The 21,175-nt window shown below is 46.3% G+C and overlaps 1 protein-coding gene across 3 annotated transcripts in view; it reads right to left on the reverse strand.

The window, feature by feature from the left end:
• MRAS (muscle RAS oncogene homolog) overlaps positions 1 to 21,175 on the reverse strand; it is a 57,397-nt gene that overhangs the window by 16,782 nt on the left and 19,440 nt on the right. For all 3 annotated transcript variants that reach the window (XM_037061199.1, XM_037061198.1, XM_037061200.1), the window contains exon 2: positions 12,828 to 13,038. In XM_037061199.1, the coding sequence (XP_036917094.1) occupies positions 12,828 to 13,020 (193 nt within the window). In that variant the 5' untranslated portion in view covers positions 13,021 to 13,038. The remainder of the gene's footprint in view (positions 1 to 12,827; positions 13,039 to 21,175) is intronic.

Here is a 21,175-nt window from a genome sequence, read left to right on the forward strand (position 1 = left end):
AGTTTTTTTCCTTCCATTCTGTGGGTTGTATCTTTACTTTATGGTGAGCTTTGAAACACAGAAGTCTTTAATTTTCATGAAGTCCCATTTATTTATTTAGTTTTAGAGAGGGAGAAGAGAGGGAGAGAGAGAGACATTGAAGTGCAAGAGAAACATCAACTCATTGCCTCTAGCAAGCCCCCAACTCGGAACCTGGACTGCAAACCCAGGCATGTGCCTTGACTGGGAATCCAAACGGTGACCTTTCAGTTTTCAGGCCAACACTTAGTCCACTGAGCCACACTAGCCGGGACACCAATCATTCTCTAAGCACCTAGTCTGTACCAACTGCTTTGCGTGGTACTTTGACTGGTGAAAGACTAAGATGCATCTGGCTATCAAGATACCTAGAGGGCAGCTGGACTGAAGAAAAATAATAAAATGAAGCAGAAATTGGTACATATATGGGAGATCTAGGGAAGGGTGGAGGGGCGGTTTCTTCAGCTTGGAAGGATAACGGAAGGTTTAGCAAAGAGGAGACATTTAATCCTGCCCTGGAAGGAAGAACAGAATTTGACATGAAAAGATGGGGCCTGGGGAAGGTCTTCTGGGCAGAGAAAGAGCATGAGCGAGGGCCTGGAGGCTGGGAAAGAGACCAACAAGGAGGCTGGGTGCTGGGGTAACAAGGTTTGGGAGGGGGAACAGGAAATCGAAAGAGGAGACAGGGACATCTGGTATACCTAAAGAACTTCGGTGCTAAATGAATATGTTTGAACTTTGTGGGCCCTAGAAAGCTATCAGAGGTTCAGAGAAGGGAAGGAATATAATCAGAGTTTGGCAGCCAAAGAGGGACGGTTCTGGAGGCAGGGAGACCCTGGAGGCAGGCAGGTGTGTTTGAGATGAAGTGAAAAGAGCGAATGGGGCACAACAAGGACACAGAACACAGGAAGTGGTGGGGGGGCCTCGGGGAGAGAGAAGAGTTGAGGGCACCTCGAAATCCCAAACCTTGGGCCCCAAGAGGGCAGGTTCAACCAGGGAGGAGGACATGGGGGCTACGCTGGGCCTAGTCTGGGGTGAGGTCCATTCCTTGTTCCCTCCCCGCACGTGCACCTGGAAATGCCTGGCCACAGGCCCCTCGTCAGCAGTTCTGCCTCCAAGGCTTCCTGGAGGAGGCTGAGGATAGTGGGCAGCGATGCTCTTAGGAAATGATTCCGCCTGTATTCCCCCTGCCTGCTGTCACGAAGGTGGGAGGACTTCCGAGACAGAAAGCATTAGTCACCGTGGGAGAAGAGGTGTTCTGCTAGTGCGAGTGTGTGTGTGCACAAGTGACAGAGAGAGTGTGTGTGTGTATGTGTGACAGGCAGCCAGGCTGGGGAAGGAGGGAGAAGTGAGTAACAGAGATTCTGGAGACAGAGGTCAGCCCTGTGCTCCTCTGCTGGCCTGCCCCAGTCCTCCCACCTGAAGGTTGATGGGGCAGCAGTGTTGCTGAGGGAGATTTAAGTAGAAACCCTTGGGCTGCTCTTGGATCTCGAGGATTTCAGAAGCCGAGCTCCACATGCTTGGTGTGATGCATGGGGCCCCAGGCAGGGTGGCCAGCAAGGAGAGGTCACCAGCCTGAGTCTCTGCTGAGTCCTCCTCCCCTCCCCCACTTCTCTCTCTCCCTCCCTTTCCTCCTCCACTGCCCTGCTTCTCCAGGGCTTCTATAATAGGGAGGCAAACCCTGGCATGGGGTCTGGGGTATCTGACCTTGGCCTGCAGCCCAGGGTATAGTCTGAGCTCTTTGGCTAAAAGTAGGTCCATCTACCATGTTCCTACTGGCAGCAAGCACAGTGCCAGGGACCTTAGACACACACCCCTCTCAGTCCTCCTCAGGGCCTTGGAAAGAAGGTATTATTGGCCCCTAGTTCAGGTGAGGAAACTGAGGCTCAGGGAGTTAAAGGGATCTGTTTAAGGTCATATGCTGGGAAGGGGGGCGCTTCCGGGTACCCAAGGCCCAGTTGCCCCAGCTGGTTCAGCCTTTCTTCTCCAACCAGAGGGTGTGGGTGCAGCCCCCTTTGTCCTGATTCTGAGCATTTGCCCAAGCCTGCCCAGGGCAGTCATGGCTCCAATGCCCTGGAGCTGGCCACAGTCCGCCCCCCTCCTCAGGGCCAGGCCTCTGACCTCCGTCCCTGAAGCTTCCTTACTGTGTGTGCCATCAGATCTCCGAAGTCTGTGCCTTCAGGTCTGGCTCTGCTCCCTACTGTGGGGTGGAGCCCCAAAGGGGGGGACCCCAAAAGCTTTAGCACCAAATGAGAGCTCAAAAAGGAACTGCAGGACGACTGCACAGATCCTGGGCGTGCTACACCACAGGGGCTGTTGTGCTCAAACAGCCCAGGCCAGCGCTGACGTTTTAACTTCTGTAACAGACTCTTCAGGGTGACGGAGAGTAGAGATGATCATTTCTAGAGGCAATATGCCTCCAAGGACCATGCCTGTTGTGGTCTATGTCTCTGATCCACAGGCGCCCCATGGGAGGCAGAGGGTTGGTTGTGTCCATTTTACAGGGAGTCTGGTGGGGAAGCCTGTGTGCCCTTCCTGGGAACAGACTTCAGTGAAGTAATGCCTCCTAGTTGAGCATCAAGAGTGATGAACACTCTTTAACACTGTAACTTGCACGCCCCTTTCTGGGTAAGGGCGTGGATGGAGTAGGCTGGGTGCTGGGTGGAAGTGCTATTCCCAGAAAAAGAGCTGCTTTCTTCTGCAAAGTGCTGGCAGGGCATAGCCGAGCCACTTGGGAGTCTCCGAGGGTGGAAGCTAAAATCCAGTGGCTGGTGTGGCTGGCTCACTGGTGCAAGGGGAAGATTCCCTCTGGCAGTGGCTGAAATATGCCAGTACTTGACTTCAGACAATATCAAGAGAGAAGTGCTGACCACCCGACCCTGGGACCCAGCTGGGGACTGGGGGCACTTGGGACATGTTTTCATGAGGCCCACAAAACCTGAACTGGCGGACAAATTGCATGTATGGGTGCATGTTCTTTCAGGGAGATGGACCATGGCTTTGGGGGATTCTTAGAGGAGCCTGGGACATCATCCCCCCATGTCACTCTCAGGGAGGGAAGAGAAGAAAGAGGGGAAAGGGCAGCAGGAGGACTCGGCCGTGCAACCAGGAGCTCAGGAACATGCAGGGACAGATGGCAGCCTGAGGGGGGCAGGACATAGAGAGGGACAGGGAGGCGAAGTGTTGACCTATAATCCCGTTCCCCCACATGACCACTCTAGGAAACCAGTATCTTACAGGTGCAGAGGCTGAGGCAGGGCAATGTTAGTGACCAGACCAGATCAGGTTCATACTGCTAATGAGCAGACGAGGCACAATTTGAACCATGCTGTCTGGGTCTGAGCCTTGCTGAGCTCTTGACACCATCCTGTCTTTAACTGGGGAGCCAGCACTGGGGCCCAGAGCTGGTGGCGTCATCCAACATAAGGGCAGACAGGTAAGATCTCAAACCTGCTGGGCTGGTGCATTCAGCTCAAACTGGTCATGTGTTATTCTTGAGTTAGGGCAAAGCGCAAAATGAACTACAGGAGTACAGGGCCTGACTGTCAGCAGTGTAAGAGGAAAACCACCTGGGGTGTGGGGTGCTGACAAGCTTGGAATGACTCCAGGCTGTGCTGGGACTTTGAAGGGACAGGGCATATGTTGCATTCCACTTTCATCACTCAGCCTTGTTTAGCTGACTCTGGGTCACTGGCTAATGGTGGGTCTCTCAGCTCCCAGGCAGCCTAGTGGGGCTATGGTGAGCACAGAGGAAGATTAAGATCCTTGGCTTTGGGGTCAGAGGCAATGGGGCTCCAATCAGCTGTGTGACCTTGGACATGTTACTTCCCCACTCTGGGTCTTATGCCCTCACCTGCAGAGGCTTGACCAATCAGAGGGCTGCTGGACAGGCCTTGGGACCCTTGGGGACACAGGGCAGCAGCAATGGCAGCAATTTTCCCATGATACAGAAGTATTTCGCCATTTTACCAACCGGTACAGTAGGAGTGGTGCATGTGGCTGAAGAGCAGCCATGCTCGCCTGCAAAGTGGTACACTCCAATTCAGCAGCACTGTTCCAAGGATGAAATAAAACAGTATTTGCAAAGCCCTTAGCCCTCGGTCTGGCCTTCAAGGAAAGTCTGGTCACTGGTAACTGCTAACACTGCTGGGAGGGCAGAAGGAGCAATGGTGAAAGACAGCCTGGGAGGCAGCTCTGGCCACAAGGTGAGGAAGGAAGGACTTTCTACCGGCCAGCACTGCCCCCGGCGCCTTGCAGATCAGTGAGCTCACATTCCTAGAAGCGTTCAAGCAGTGATGGCTGATGGAACCAGGATAAAGGTCAGGCAGGGGCCTGCAGGGCTGGACTTCATAATCTCAGGCCAGTAGAAAAGAGGAAAATTCCTTCCATATCACTGTGAGGAGGAAAAGGGGAGGATACACCCCACCCCGAGTTGGAGCCATAGAGAAGTGCCCACTGTGTAGCTGACCTGAGGGCTGCCAAGCATGGAAGCCCACCGTGCAAAACCCTGGCTCAGAAAACTTTCACCGAATGATCCTTTTCCTCCCACTGCCCTTCCAATGTCTTCCCTTTGCTCTCCCTAGAAAAGAATGTGGATTCTAGTGTTCGGGGAAAAGCCAGGTCCAGGCCCCTCCGGGAAGACAACAGCACTTGTGTCTGAGGTTTGGGCAGAAGCCAGGGTGGAAACGTCCCAGCTTCTGAGGGTGCAGGAGAAGAGCCAGGACTTTGGCTCTTTGCAAAGACTGAGCCCCTGTGGTAGATATAGGGCACCGAGTGGCCATAGAGCTGGGCCCAAGAGCCCCTGGGTAGGATGGGTGTCTGGAGACTCGGGAACCACTGCTGTTTTCTGTAGATTGAAAGAAAGATGAAAGGTCCCAGAGGCTGGCTGGGCACAGGATGGGGCGGGAGGTGGAAAACGAGTGTGAGGGCCCAGAAACACTTGTTCTTATTATAAGTGGGCAGAAGATTTCATCATCACCCTACCCTGTAAGCCCGAGACTTGGGCTGGCTTAGGAGGTAGCAGGACAGGACAGGGGTTGTGCTTGGCAGAGTTAAGAGCCCCCAGAGCCCGGCTCTGTCTCTGGCTAGGGCTGGCCCTAGGCAAGCCCTTCTCCACGTGCACCACAGTTTCCTCAGTGTAAAGTGAGGGGGCTGACACCACAGAGCTCCGTGCCTCCCTGCCCCAGCCCGACCGACAAAAGGGGCACGCGAGGCTCCAAAACAGACAACTGAAAGCAGGCACGGGGGCAGGTATTTGCACACCCACGTTTAGCATTATTCCCAACAGCCAAAAGATGGAACCAGCCCACGTGTCCATTGCTGGATACAGGGATACACAAAAGGTGGTGCATACATACCACGGGATATTATTCAGTCTTAAAACAGAAGAAAATTCTGGCACATATGAAAATATGGATGGACCTTAATGACACTGTGCTACATGAAGTAAGCCAGTCACAAAGGACAGATACTCTTTGATTCTGCTTATATGAGGTCCCTAGGATGGCCAGATTCACAGAGACGGAGAGTTCAGGGGTGGTTGCCAGGGGCTGCAGGGAGGGGGATGGGGATTCGTGTTTAATGGGCACGGAGTTTCAGCTGGGGAAAGTGAAAAGTTATGGACGTGGCTGGTGGTGGGGTTGCAGAACAATGAGAATGTCCTTAATGCCACAGAAACCCATACTTGAAAATGACTAAGATGGTAGATTTTACGTTGTGTACATTTTTCTGTCTAGACACACACACACACACACACCCCTCCAGGACTCTGCTCAGCCTCCGGTCTTTCTGATTCACGAAGCCTGAGAACTGGGGTACAGTGATCCACACAGTTGAAAGCCAGGGTGAAGCGGGGTCCGAAGTCAGAGCCCAGGAGAGAGGGCCAGAGAGCCGGTAAGTGGGGGAGCTGATGTCACCCCACAGTGAAGGTGGACACCTGACGGTGAGAAGATGTTCCCAGAGCTGGGCCCTCAATAGAAAGAGGTGAGACAAAGGTCCCAAACACTTGTGGGAAAGAACTCGGAGTGGACTTGCTCCAAAGCCTGGGGGTCTCACAGGCACTGGAGAGGCTGGCTGCTGGCCCCAGAGTCAGCTGTCTCCTGTCTGTGGTATTCTGGGAGGACTAGGGCCATGAGGCCCCTTGAGAGAAAGTAAGAAACAGGTTTATAATTCTCACAGAGAAGGCTTCCTATCAAACTCAGGAATCTCTGAGATTCACGGAATCTCAGGAACCTCAGAATTCCTGAGATTCCTGTCAGGACAGGAGCCCCTGACCCTCTAAAGGACCTTGGACCAGGAGGAAGAAGGGCAGGTGAATGTGTAGGTTGGTCCTGATAATGGAGGCCACACCCCCTGCCCCCCTCCCCCTATTTCAGCTCTCATTCCTGGAAGCACAGGAATCAGCTGTGCGAGGTGCGAGACTGAGTGTACAGGAGACCAGGGGGAGTTCAAACCACTGCTGGCCCTCTGAACCTCTGGGCTTCTCCATCCAAATGGAGATAACATTAGAAGCTACCGCAGTTGTGTTTGTACGGATTGACAGAGAGCATATGGAAAGTGCTTAGCTTGGGCCTTCTACACAGTAATTGCCCAATAAATATCTTTATTGTCATCGTAATTATCATCCTCCCCTCCATCATTGTCATTGTTGTCGCTATCATTAGCAGTATCATGCTGCTATGCTTTTGCTCTTTCTAATTTTGGAAGAAGAGAACCCCAGAGTTCAGAACACTTGGTAGGTGCCCCAGGCTTAGCCACCCCCTCCCTCCCATGGTGTGAACTCCAGGGAAGCAAGGCCTTAGGGTTCTGGATGCCCATGGAAAGTCCTGTTCACCCCAGGGCTGCAAATCACCCCAGAGGGGTCAGAGTTATACTTGAGACTAACCAACCAGCCTTTGATTAAAGTTCCCCAAATATGACGCATCTTTTTAAACATTGGACTAATAAATACTTAGCTGCAATGTTTTAAGCCTTCCTTTTCTTAGTAGAAGACCTAGTAGACTGGAGAGGTGTGCTAACCTGAGAGTGGGAATCACACCTTTGCTCCTGAGGCAGGCCTGGGTGGGCGATGCCCTAAGTCAGGCCTGACCCTGGCGGAGGATTAGAGGGGTGGCACCTAAGGGGAGCCCAGGGGCTTCAGAACACAGGCTTTCCAAACCCACGTTACACAGCGGTGCCCGGCCGTGCTGCCCTCTCCCGCTGCTACTGCTGTCGTCGTTATCACAAAACCTTGCTCAAAACCCCCCTCGAGGAGAAGTTTTGTTTCCCCTCGGAAGTAAATAGAATACAAGTTACTTTTTAAAAAATGTGAAAAGTTTTTGCAGGTGCAGAGAGAAATAATATTTATTGAGCTCTAACTAAATACCTGGCGTGGTGTTACTCTCTTACATCCATCATGCAATGTTTTCCAGAATGTTTTCGGTGGAAATAGCCTAGAATGATGGGCAGAAAATAGTCTCTTTAGGAAACCCTAAAGACGATATATCCCACCAGCAGGCTTGTAATGTATGTTCATCTACTGAAGGTTAAGTCCTATAGTAAAGAAACCTGTTTACATTCCTTTAATTCAGTATGTCCCAAAGTGCAACATCTGTCCAGAAGGTATCCAGCCATGCAATATGAAAAATAGAGACATTTATTGAAGAAGATAAAAGATACAAGAAACACTGTACAAAGGATAATAACACCTCAGTCCCCTTTAAAATAGGTGCCTTGGGACCTGACACAGTTCTCCCAATCACCATCAGCTGCCCAGTTGTATTTTCCTGAATCTCGTCAGTGGTCTGAAATCCCTTCCCTCTCAAAAGTGATTTTAGTTTTGGGAAAAGCCACAAGTTTACGGGCACCAAATCTGGGCTGTATGGGGGCTGAGTCACCTGAGTGATTTGATGTTTTGCCAAAAAACTCTGTATGAGACGTTATGCACGAGAAGGCACACTGTTGTGCCGAAGCTGCCAATCACCAGGTGCACATAGCTGCAGCCTTCTGGACCATCCAATAGTTTCCATGGAGGAGTGTTCAAACTTAATACAAAATTTGATGCAGATTCATTGCTCTACTTGCTCAGTCCTTTTGAATGTGACAGCCACACAGTACACATGCTCCCTCAACAGCATCTACCACCCCCACTGACTAGTACAGTGATGTCATCACTATTCACGCATGGGCATTCCAGTCCACTCTCCTCGGCTCCTAGGTTACACTGATGTCATGCAAATCATTCTCATTACATTAACAATGGATGCACTTCTTCTGGACAGACCTCATACATATTCGAATAGGTGGTGTATGAGATGATTTTAGAAAGTTTATAAATTTATTTTTTTTAATTTTAACTTGATTTGAGAGAGAGACAGAGAAATATCAGTTTGCTGTTCCACATATTTATGCATTCATTGGTTGCTTCTTGTATGTGTCCTGACCAGGGATCGAACCTGTAAGCTTGGCCTATTGGGATGACACTTTAACCAACTGAGCTAACCAGCCAGAGCCATACAGCTTTAATTTGAATAGTTATATGTATTTACTTTAACATGTGTTAGAAATAATATAGCTAGCACATCAAACCCGTGCCTGCACACGTATTGTTCAGGATTCACTCATTCATTCACTCAATCATTCCACATCTACCAGGAGCCGAGCAGTATTCTACATGCTGAGGATATAGAAGTAAATAAAATAAAGCCCCTGCTCTCATAAGTGTATATTTTAGTGGGGAATGACAAAAATTGAAGCAAACAAATAAACACATTAAACAAATATATGCTCAACAGTAAAAGGGAGAACCAGGAAAAAGCCAGGCAGGGGCACAGGAGTGAGGGGTAGGGTGGGTACAGCTGTCGAAGGCTTGCTCAGGGGAGGCCTCTCAGATAAAGTGACATTTAAGCGGAGGCATGAGTAAAGCAATAATGTCCTTCTGTAGCAAGAATGTTCTAGGAGGAAAGAACACGAACACAAAGTCCCTGAGGGGGAAATGTGTTTGGAGCCATCAGGTACCTGATGGAACTGTTCCAAGGCCCAGGGCTGCAGGCAGGCCCAGGAAGGACGGCGCTTTGTAAAATCAGGGTATCATTCAGAGAGGACAATAGTCATCCTTCAAAAACACTTTCACTTCAAAATTCAGTGGCTTTTAGTATATACACAAAGTTGCATTTTTTTAACTGATAATTTGGTCTGGTTCTGGTCAAGGTAGAGTAACAAGGACCAGATTTACCTTCTCAGCTGAAACAACCAAAAAAAAAAAACAGACAAAAATACATAAAACAATGGTATTCAAGACACTGAACATCCGGCAACAAAGAGTGGTGACCCCTGCGACGTGAGATAAAGCAGGTGAGGGCACCTGTTAGTGCCCGATTTACAGCCTGGAGAGAGTGTCCAGGCCACAGTGCAGGGAGGGAAAACCAGAGTCAGAGAATGTCATTTTGCAATAAAAAAGGGGTCAGTTCATCAAGAGGAGGCATTGGCCTCACACATTTATGCACTTCATAACAGGTGCCCAAGTCCCGGCAGCAAAAACTGATAGGAAAAAATAGGCAAATCCACAATAATACTCTGAAATTCAACACCTCTCACTCTCAATAATAGACGGCACAACTAGACAGAAAATCAATAAAGAAATAGAAGACTCTGACAACACTATTGACCAACTTGATCTAATTGACAGTGATCAAAGACTTCATCCAATAAAGCAGAAAACATGTTCTTTTCACGGCACGTGGAATGTTGCCCAACACAGACCATATCCTGGGCCATAGGACAAGCCTCAATGAGTTTAAAGAATTCAAATAATATCCTGTATGTTATTTGATACAATGAAATAAAAATAGAAATGAATGACAGAAAGATCTCTGGAAATTTACTAAATACTTGAGAACGAAATAATACATTTTTAAGTAACCAGTGGGTCAAAGATGAAATCAAAGGGAAAATTAGAAAGCATTTTGAACTGAATGAAAATAAAAACATAACTTATTATATTTTGTGTGATACAGCTAAATGAGCCATTAGGGAAGATTTATTGCATCAAATGAATACCTAGGAAAAAACAAATGTTCAAATCAATGACATCAGTTTCTACTTTAAGAAATTAGGAAAAGAGAGAAAATTAAATCCAAAGTAGGCAGAGAAAAAAGAAAATACTAAAGATGAGAGTGGAAATCAGTGGAGCCAAATGGGAAAAATCAATGGACTCAAAAGCTGATTCTTTGAGAAAATCAGTGATATTGGTAAACCTCTAGCCAGCAGCATAAGGAAAAAAGAAAAGACACTAATTACCAATATGAGGAATGAGAACAGTCGCATCACTACAGATTTACAGATAATAAAAAAATAAGAGAATATTATGGCCCTGGCTGGGTGGCTTAGTTAGTTGGAGTGTTGTCCTGTACTAAAAAGGCTGCAGGTTCGATCCCTGGTCAGGGCACATACCTAGGTTGTGGGTTCAAACCTCGGTTGGGGTGTGAACAGGAGGCAACTGATTGATGTTTCTCTCTTTCTCTCTCTCTCACCCCTCCCCCACTCTTTTCTCTAAAATCAATAAACATTTCCTCGGGTGAGGACTTAAAAAAAGAGAGAATATCATGAACAACTTTATGCCGATAAATTTGATAACTTTGATGAACTAAACAAAATTTTGAGATACAAACTACCAAAGCTCACTGAAAAAAAAAATGAAGAGATTACCTGAACAGCCTTGTATCCATTAAAGAAATTGAATTTGTAGTTTAAAGTTTTCCTAAAAAAAACCCCCTCAGGCCCAGATGCCCTCTTGGGTAAATTCTACTAAGCATTTAAGAAAGAAATAATACCAATTTTGTTTAGACTCTTCCAGAAAAATCGAAGGGAGCATGCTTCCTCAGTCATTCAATAAAGCCACCATTATTCAACATTACAAGAAAACTACAGACCAGTATCTCTCAAGAACATAGACACAAAAATTCTAAACAAAATTTTAGCAAGTCAAAGCCAAGAACATATACAAGTACAATTCATCACGACCAAGTACAGTTTATCATGGGGATGCAATGTTGATCTGACATATTAACAAACTAAAAAAAGGGAAAATCATATGATTATCTCAGTAGACACAGAAAAAGCATTTGACAAAATCTAACATCCACTCCTGTTAAAAACTCAGCAAAAGAAATAAGCCACCCAAACTGGAAAGAAGTAAAACTCTCTTTACTCAGACATGAACATCTATGCAGAAAATCCAATGGAACCTACAAAAAAGCTAGAATATGTGAGTTTAGCAAGGTTGTAGGTTATAAGATTAATATACAAAATTCTATAGTATTCTATACAAAAAACTCAAAACTGAAATATAAAAAAAGTATCATGTATAACACAGATGTAGGTATAAAGCTGACAAAATATGTAAAAGGCCTATGCACTCGGAACTGCAGAACAACCAGTGAGAGAATTAGAGAAAACTTAAACACAGGGAGAACACTAACAGGCTCAGGGCAGGGAGCTCAATATTGTTAAGATGTCAGTTCTCTCAAGTTGAGCTACAGATTCAACATGATCTCAATCAAAATTTAGAGTTTTAGAATTTAACAGATTCTATAATTCATATGGAAATGCAAAGGGCCTTGGCTAGCCAAAACAACTTTGAAAAAGAACAAAGTTGGAGATTTAACAGTACCCGATTTCAAGACTCATTATACATCTACAGTTATCAAGACAGACATATAGATGCAAGAAATGAAATCTATGGATGAACAACTTTCATCACAGGTACAAAGTCAGGAAAGGACAATCTTTCCAACAAATAGTGCTGGAACAATTGCATATTTGTATACCAAAAAATAAACTTTGTTCCACACCTCATGCTGTATAAAATATTAACTAAGGGTAGATGATAACCCTAAAACCATTAAACTTCTGGAAGAAAATACAGGAGGAAACTTTTGTGACCTTGGTTTAAGTGACAACTGCTTAGATTCAACAGCTAAAGCAAGATTCACAAAAGAACAACTGATACAGGGGACTTCACAAACACTGAAAAATCTGGTCTTTGACAGACCCTACTAAGAGAACGAGAAACAAGCCACAGAGTGGGAGAAAATATTTGCAGATCACATATCTGACAGAGGACTTGTATTCCAGCGGTTTCCAAAGCTTCCCTCCTATAATGACATTCTATGATCAATGGCTCCTTGTTGAAGAGAGAGACACAGCGAACAGAGTAATAATCAGGAAGAATCTGGAGTAGTGGTCCCTAACTTCACCATTACCTGGAGAGCTTATTAAGACACAGACTGCTGGGCCTCACCCTCAGAACTGCTGAGTCAGTAGGACTCGAGGTTTTTCATTTCCAGTAAGTTCCCTGGATGCTGAGGTTGCTGGCCTGGCTACCACACTTGGAGAACTACTAATCTCGACCAATTAAGCCTGAACTAGAAACACAATGTCAGATGAGAGTTTTTTCCCCCACCAAGGGACAATTACCAAATAAACTATACTGATTAAGAAATTTATCCCTCCCCCCCTTTTTTTTATTAGCTAGAGACATCTATAAATGCTAATCAGAGCTTCTGACCAGCAAGAAATAAGAAATATGACATTACTGAGTTGGCATGAGTCTAGCCCTGCCTCTTTGTTGAATACACATTTTGGTTTCCACAAAGCTGTTCAGAATTCACCTTGGAAACCATATATGGCCTTGAACCAAATGTCTCGTAATACCAATTGTTTCCTAAGGGCAACTTGCAGAAAACCATCACGCCCCACCAAAGCCTGTCGGCCGTCCCTGACCCTCTGCACCGACCGCCTCCACCCCCGCAAGGGCTGTCGCCAGGTCTCACCGTCCAAGATGGCCCACTGATTGTCAATCTCTGTGTGTTTCAGGTAGGAGTCTTCGATGGTGGGGTCGTAGTCAGGCACAAAGATCTTCTGGAAAAACTGGATGGTGAGGGCACTCTTGCCCACACCCCCATCCCCCACCACCACCAGCTTGTACGTGGGGAGGTTGTCACTGGGGACGGCGCTGCTTGCCATGTTGCTGGTGGGTCAGACCTGGGGAGGCAAGACAGGTGGAATGAGGCAGGAACCTTTTCCTCTCTGACCTAGGGGTAAATATTCGTGGCTTCTCTTGCCTTTTTATAGCATGATAACCGCTCCCAATTATAGAAAGTTCTGAAAATAAAAAACTGCAGAAGAAAATTAAAATGTCACCCCTGGTCCCACCATCCCAAGCCAATCATGTTAAAATGATTTATTCGATCATTCGCTGAATACCAGCTTTGTGCCCAGCCTCATCTTGGGGAAACAGTACTACCAGATGCCATGTGATCTTTAATAAGTACAGCCAAAAGCCATGTCAAAGCAGCTTTCCCACCACGAACCTGCACCCCATACCTGGGAGGTCGTTAGTCTGAGCGGGGATAGCACAGAGGGTCCCCTTTCACACCAACTCTGCTCCACTGGACTGCCGTGCTAAAAGGGTTTGAGGCTGTCTTTGCTTAGAGGGAAAGAGGGCCCCAACAGCTTAGCACACCTGAGCTCAGAGTCTCAGGGGCCCCCTCCAAATCTCAGAATTCTGTCATCCTGGCTCCTGTCCCTCGGTCTTCTTGAGTTTTATTATGCACAAAGTCATGCTAGAATCTCGTGGCATCTGGTCAACCCTGTTCTAGTTGGGGAGGGGAGGAGCAGGGCTTGGCTTTGTTTTAATGACATGCAGCCCTGCTAAGGCAAGAGTTCTCAACCAGGGGAAATTCTCCCCTCCACCCTGGGACATGCGTGATGTCTGGAAATATTTTTTGGTTGTCAAAACCAAGTGGGTGTTACTGGCATCCAGCCAGCAAAGGCCAAGAGTGCTGCTAAACATCCTATAATGCACAGGGCAGCCCCCCATGACATAGAGTTGTCCATGTTAAAATGTCAATACTGCCAAAGTTGAGAGACCTTGGGTTAAGGTGACTAGGAGGGAGCTAGAAATATGGGGCCAGGATACGGAGAATAATTGGGCTGTAACAGCTGAGGAATGATTGTGAAGAGGCAACAGAAATAAGGAGTGACCTTTGGAAATAGTGTCACAAAGTGACAAGGAGAGGCAGGCAGGGGGCAGGGAAGAAGCACTCAGAAAAACAGAGATAAACCAAAAAGGGAGCCCACTGGCTCCAGGAGGAGGGGGGTGACAGACCAAATGTTAAACACTGGTAGGGGCGAGGGGACAGTCACCTAAAGAACAATCTGAGGGCTGTTGCCAGGGACCTGCACTGCCAACTGTGGGCCCTGCCAGAGAGAAGCAACACCACTTCCTGGGTCGCATGAGCACTGACCCTCAGCTGAGGAGGTGAAGGCTTCATCCTCCCCAGTGTATGTGCAAGTTGGGAGAGGCAAAGGCACAGTGAATGTGTGACCAGGAAATTTAAGGACGCATAGCAGAGTGCAAGGAGGTAGTGGCCTTGGGGGGACACTGGACTGGGTGCCCGAGTGCATTACTACGGTCTGGGAAGGCCGCTGACCTCTCCGAGCCATGGTTCCCTTGCCTCGCAGATTAAAGGGCAGGCTCTGTGCAGTTATTTCCAGCCCCAGAAGAGTGCTCCGGTCTACATTTCAACAGAAAGGGTGTTGGACACAAATGTGGGCTATGTGGCCACACTGATTTGCATGGGGTTCCAGGCGAGAGTCGTTGTGTAATCTTCCGCAGTTACTGAAGCTTGATGTTGACATTCAGGATTTCCCTGCAGCGTGGGGAAGGAAGGGTGAAAGTGCAAATCTGTCCACAGACCAAGACTGTGTCTGCTGGACCGAGACTGCACTTGTATAAACATATCGAAGTTTCAAATGGACATACCCTGTCTTGCAGCTATACCAACATGTGAAAATTTATTCTAAGCTGATAGGCTGACAAGCATAAAAGATGTTAAGAATTGGGAAAAAATAAGAAAATAACTTAAAGGTTGGGAGGGGTAAGTTAAAGAAAAAGTTATCCACACAATAGAATAATATGCAAGTACAGCATAGGAAATACAGTCAATAATACTCTAATAAACTATATATGGTGTCAGGTGGATATGAGATGTATTGGAATAATCACTTAGTAAATTATATCATGTCTAACCACAACGGAAACTAACATAATATTGTGTGTCAACTGTAATTGAAAAATAAATGATTTACATTAAGTACCCATGACTGCATGTCCATGAAACTACGTGTCTGTGAACACACACATCTAGGTGTGGGTCCAGGCAGAGAGAGGACTGGCAGGTGACTGTCTCCAATGCAGATTTCAGAGCACTTTCTTAGTTTTCTATTTTCTGTAAGAAGCATGTCTTATGTTTGTACACCAGAAAAGCCTAACAATATTAAAATGTTCCCAAAAAAAACCAAATGTTCAGGCCACCTTAAAATGCCTGATTCTCTCTCTTGCAAGAGGGGATTTAAGCTCCTTTGGTACAGGATAGAGGGAGCAGGGGCCAGCTGTAGCCTAGGATTCGGTTCCTAGTCTCTCCACAAAGGTAGGGTAGGCTGACGCATCAGTGCACTGAGTTCTCCCACGTGATGGAGAAGGAGGGTCAAGGGGCCACTGAGGAGTTGGAGGGAGACAGACTTGGGGAAAGGTGGGAGAGAGCCAGCTCCCTCTTTCCTTTACCTTTCAGGTTGGGGGACAGTGGTGTCAGCTCCTCACAGTCCCTCCTCAGCTGCTGTCCTGACTTGGGGTGAATGGTGACACTGAGCAAGGGCAAACGTGCTTATCCGTGAAGGAGGCTGTTTTGAAAGCTCCCTTCCACTCACTGCTGGCAGCAACATGAACAAAACATACTAAGTGGGTGGGAAGGTATTGGGAATGAAAATTGTTTCTCTTGATTTTCTTCTCAAAATAAAACAGGATAAGAAATGCACTAGTAAATGTGATAGACCACATGAACTGAACCTTTGAGTCAGCGCTCAGACCACCCACAACAGAATCACCTGGGGACTTGCTAAAAACTGTCCTCCGCTTGTCATGCAAGGAGGCCAGCAGAGAGCAGTCAGATGAGGGCCCCCTTCTCCCATGGTGCCCAGTGCTCGGGGGTTGAGTTCCCAGAGACCACAGGGAGCCAGCTGAGGGTTCCTTCCCAACTCAAACTGTATGGAACAGGGTTGGACCAAAACTGGACTGGATCCCTTGTGGTGAAAAACCCTTCAGTGCTGCCCACAGCTGATGGGTCGAGTCTGGGCTCCAGCATCGCCTGCCATTACTGACCTCTCCACTGGGCAGTACCTGTGCTGCAGCCTCTCATACTCTGCTCTCTCCTCCAGCCAACTTTGTGTTCTTCCAGTGTGCCCTTTGCTCACACTGAGTCCTCCGCACAGCCCTGAGGCTGCAGACAGAGCAAACACCTCTTCACAGGTCAGGCCTGAGCCCTGGAATTGCATTCCCCTGAGAGGCACTCCCTGTACCCTGGGATGGAGACCCAGAGCTGCTGGTGCAGAGGCCACCGTCACACCCAAAATCTACACATGTATTCTGCACCAAAGGGCAGAGAGTGTATCTGGCCCCTGTCTGTACCACAAAGCCTGGCACAGCACCAGCATGGAGCAGATGCTTGCTAAAGGAACTGGAAGCTCAACCCTGGCACTTCCGAATAACCGTCAGACCACCTGCGGGCCACAGGCCTGGCCTCTAAGGAGCAACCCCCCCAGCCAGGGATTAGGACTGTCTCCCTCCCTCTACCAAGTTGAACCAGTCACACCAATAAGATCTTTCTGGAACAAGTTGTGAGCCCAGGAAAAATATAAGGCATTGCCAGGATGAGAGAAGGAGCCCAGAAAACTTCCTCAATTCATACCACTCTCAGCTAGATCTTCTGATGAACATGTATTTCCAGTCCTCAACCTCTCCCCAACACTCCCTGACTAAATGATGTCTTTGTAAATGGGGAGGGCAGTCAAAACGCCAAAGAATGTAGTGCATACTACACTCCTACAAAATAGGCTGGTCTCCTGTGCACAGAGAAAGATTTTTTAAAAGTCACCACAGACTATGTCAAAAAATCACCACAGGTTAGAAAGTTGATTGGTAGTTGAGGAGTGAAATGTTTATATTCACAGTCTATTCAACTAGACAGCATGTTGGAGATCACTCTAGAATATTGGTTCTTGACTTCTAGTCAAGATGGCAGCATAGGTAAATGTGGTACTCAAATCTTCCCACAACTACATCAAAATCACTACTAAACTACAGAACAACCATCATTCAGAACCACATGATATCTAGCTGCATGGAAGTCCCACAACTAGGGATTTAAAGAGGCCAGAGACTGGTAGGAGGGGTGAAAATGCTGAACAGGTTGGTCCCACACCCACATGTGGTGGATAAAAATTGGGATATTTTAACTGCAGAGGTCCCCCTTGTGGAGTGAGGGGTCCAAGCCCCACACCAGGGCTCTAGTGCCAGGAAGAGAAGTCCCCATAATATCTGGCTGTAGAAACCAGCAGGGCTTGTGGCTGAGTAAGACAGAGGACTTCTGGAGTGTCAGGCATTCCTCCTAAAAGGCTCACACATGGACTTACCCAGACTCACTCCCTCTGAGCTCCAGCACTAGGGCAGTAGCTTGAAAGGAACACGGGACATACAGGAGAAAGTGAATTGTCTGGCAACAGGGAGAGAGCTGGGAGGGCAGCTTTCTGCCAGACAAAAGTGCTGGCAGAGGCCATTGTCCCTTTTCTGAGCCCCTCCTCAACCACAGAGCTGGCAACAGGGAATCAACAGTAGACTAGATGAAGCCAAGAATCAAATCAGAATTTGGAATATAAGGAAGCAAAAAACACATCCAATCAGAACAACAAGAGAAAAAATCCCCCCAAATGAGTACATTGTAAGGAGCCTCTGGGAAACCTTCAAGTGTACCAGCATTCAAATCATGGGGATGCTGGAAGGAGATGAGAGAGAGCAAGAAATTGAAAACCTATTTGAAAAATTAATGACAGAAAACTTCTCTGGCCTGGTAAAGGAAATAGACACTAAGTCCAGGAAGCACAGAATCCAAAACAAGACAAACCCAAAGAGACCCACACTAAGCTGCATCATAATTAAAATTCAAAAGTTAAAGACAAAGAGAGAATCTTAAAAGCAGCAAGAGAAAAGCAGTCAGTTACCTACAAGGGAGTTCCCATAAGACAAGTCAGCTAATTTCTCAACAGCGACTTTGCAGGCCAGAAGGGAGTAACAAGAAATATTCAGAGTGATAAAAAGCAATGACCTACAACCAATATTATCCCACCCAGCAAAGCTATTGTTAAGAGTCAAAGGACATATAAAGAGTTTCCCAGACAAGAAAAAAACTAAAAGATTTCTTCATCACCAAACCAGTATTACATAAACTATTAAAGCGTCTTCTTTAAGAAGAAGAAGAAAAAATTAAAATATGAAGAATAAAATGGCAACAGATACATATCTACCAACAACTGAATCTAAAAAATAAAATAAATAAATAAACAAGCAGAAGAGAAACAGACACATAGATATGGAAAACATTCTGATGGTTGCCAGATGGGAGAGGGTTGGGGAACTGGGTGGAGAAGGTGAAGGAATTTAGAAGTGCAAATTGATAGTTACAGAATAGGCATGGGGATATAAAATACAGCATAGGGAATATAGACAATAATATTCTAATAAGTTTGTATAGTGTCAAATGGGTATGAAATTTATTGAGATGATCACTTAGTAAGTTATATAATGCCTAATCACTAGGGCAAAACTAATATAATATTGCATGTCAACTGTAATTGAAAACTAAAAAAGTATTAAAAAGTTTTAAAGTTAGAATAGAGTCTAAGGTACAATATGTGCAACGAGCGAGTCATAGCTTTAATGTTAGGATGTTAAAATATTCAATGATTCTTATTCTGCTTCATAAAAAAATAATTTACTATAGGCATACCTTGTTTGACTTTTTATTTTTTCAATTTATTCATTTGAGAGAGAAAGGGAGAGAGAGAGAGAAACATAGATGTGTTGTTCCACTTATTTATACATTCATGGGTTGCTTCTTGTATGTTCCCTGACTGTGGATTGAACCTGCAATTTTTGCATATTGGGATGACACTCTAACCAACTGAGCTACCCAGACAGGGCCATGCAGACCCTGTTTCACTGCACTTCACAGATGTTGTGATTTTTACAAATTGAAGGCAATACCCTACACTGGCAAAAATATTACAACTCACTTTCCTGCAACCCTCACGCTATTGTGGTGGTCTGGCTGCAGTACCTCCGAGACCTGCCTGTAGCAGCTGTTCTCATTTATCTCCCCAGTTATTAAAATGCTAATAATAGGTATTGCTGACCTTTTACTATAAATTTAGGATATTTAGACAGGGTAATTAATTTATCACTATCTTATTTTTTTTGGAAAATAGTTTTGAAAGAATTGTAGTGTCATTAAACATATTGATTTTCACTTTGTTCAATGTCAGAAATGGTAAAATGATATACGTAGGAAACTGAATTAAGAGGAGTTTAGACAAATGCATATGAATTGAATTCACTAAAATAATTTGCTAATGCTCTGGCCAGTGTGGGTTCAGTGGGTTGGGCACTGTACTATAAACTGAAAGGTTGCCAGTTCAATTCCCATTTGGGGCATGTGTGGAAGGCAACCGGTTTCTATCTCAGATCGATGCTTCTCTCTCTCTTCTTCCCTCCCTTCCCCTTTCTAAAATCAAAAATAAAAATAAATTAAAAAACCATTTGTTAATGGCAAATTGTGAACGGAGTGACAGTCCAAAGTAAGATTTATATACAAATAATTAAATTATATTTGTATCACCTCAAGCATATATTTGCTTCAAATACATGAATGTTTTTAACTCAATACATTTTCTGGTGCTGCTTCATGTGTCAGAATTTCTCCCACTGGAGAATATATTAAAGACTATTGTTTTCACTGATTTTTATTGCTAAACTACTACCTAAGAAATAAAAAAATTATAAAAAATAAAATGTTCATTCTTTACCATTGAGGGGTGTCATGGATGGCCCCTTTGAGGTGGGAGGTTGGTGGTATAAGGTGGACCCAAAGTTCTCCTTAAATTTCCCCACCAATTTTCCATGCTAGATTCTCTCCTCCAAAACAGCTGACTGATTTTGAGTGCATTCCCATTCACAGCCTCAGTTTCTTATTTGTGAGATGGGGTTGGTTAGAAAATCATATTTTGCAGAATTACCCAAGCATATAATTTAAATGTCTGAAACTCACCCAGCTGAGAGGAGTTCAGATTTTGTTCTCGAGCCTCACTGTGTGTGTGTGTGTGTGTGTGTGTGTGTGTGTGTGTGTGGTGTGAGAGAGAGCAAGAGAGAGGGAGAGAGGATTTTCCCATGGTTCCTCTGCTCTGAGGGTCCCCATTCCAAGCCTCCTGCCTCCTCCCCTTTCCCGCCATCTCAGCCCCATTGCAGCCAGATTAAATAAGCCTGTGTGGGAACATCACCCATCATTTAGAACATTGTTTCCATGGGAAATGGCTATGAGGTTCCAAGCAGCCCCCTCCACTCAGAAACCAACTTCTGGAACGGCAGCCACTTGGCAGATGGGTGCTGGCTCCCATGGCAACCACCTCTCAAGAGCCCCTCCCAGCACACAGGCAACCCAAACCCTTGCTTCCACTGGGAACTTCTTCCTAAAAGGCAATACCACTGCCTCGACAACTCTGATAATGTGTCTGTGAAAACTTCAAGCATCTTTAAGCCAAGAAATAAGTGTTCGAGGCTGCTGCCTGGCCTTTGCTCCTTTCTCTCCCCATGGTTAGCACCATCTTGCATAATGTGAAGTTGTTTCCTGAGTGGCAGATTCACCAACCCTGAGTGTCTTGGAAGTTCTACGAAGACAAGAGCCATGCCTCCTCATGTCCTTGCCTCTCAGAGGACTGGGCAGGGCCCAATCTGTGTTCAAGGTCTGTTCAATGACTCCACACTGCCCTGAAGCAACCTTCTACCCACTCATCCTCCCTCGGGCCAGGAAGCAGAGGGTGGTGCCTGTTCTTCTCATAGGCAGGCTCACGTCTCTAGGATGACCCCAGAATAATTGCCTCACCCAGCAATTTCCAAGTGTGCCTGGAGGAGGGGTGGGGGCCCCAGACCTCCAGAGAGCAGTCTGGTGCAAAGCCCCCGTTGGATCTTCGGGGGGAAAGACTGGGCAGAAGAACAGCCTTCAACTCTGCAACC

Source organism: Sturnira hondurensis, unplaced genomic scaffold (genome assembly GCF_014824575.4).
Source record: "Sturnira hondurensis isolate 20B ecotype Veracruz unplaced genomic scaffold, ASM1482457v3 Scaffold0013299, whole genome shotgun sequence".
Taxonomy (NCBI): domain Eukaryota; kingdom Metazoa; phylum Chordata; class Mammalia; order Chiroptera; family Phyllostomidae; genus Sturnira; species Sturnira hondurensis.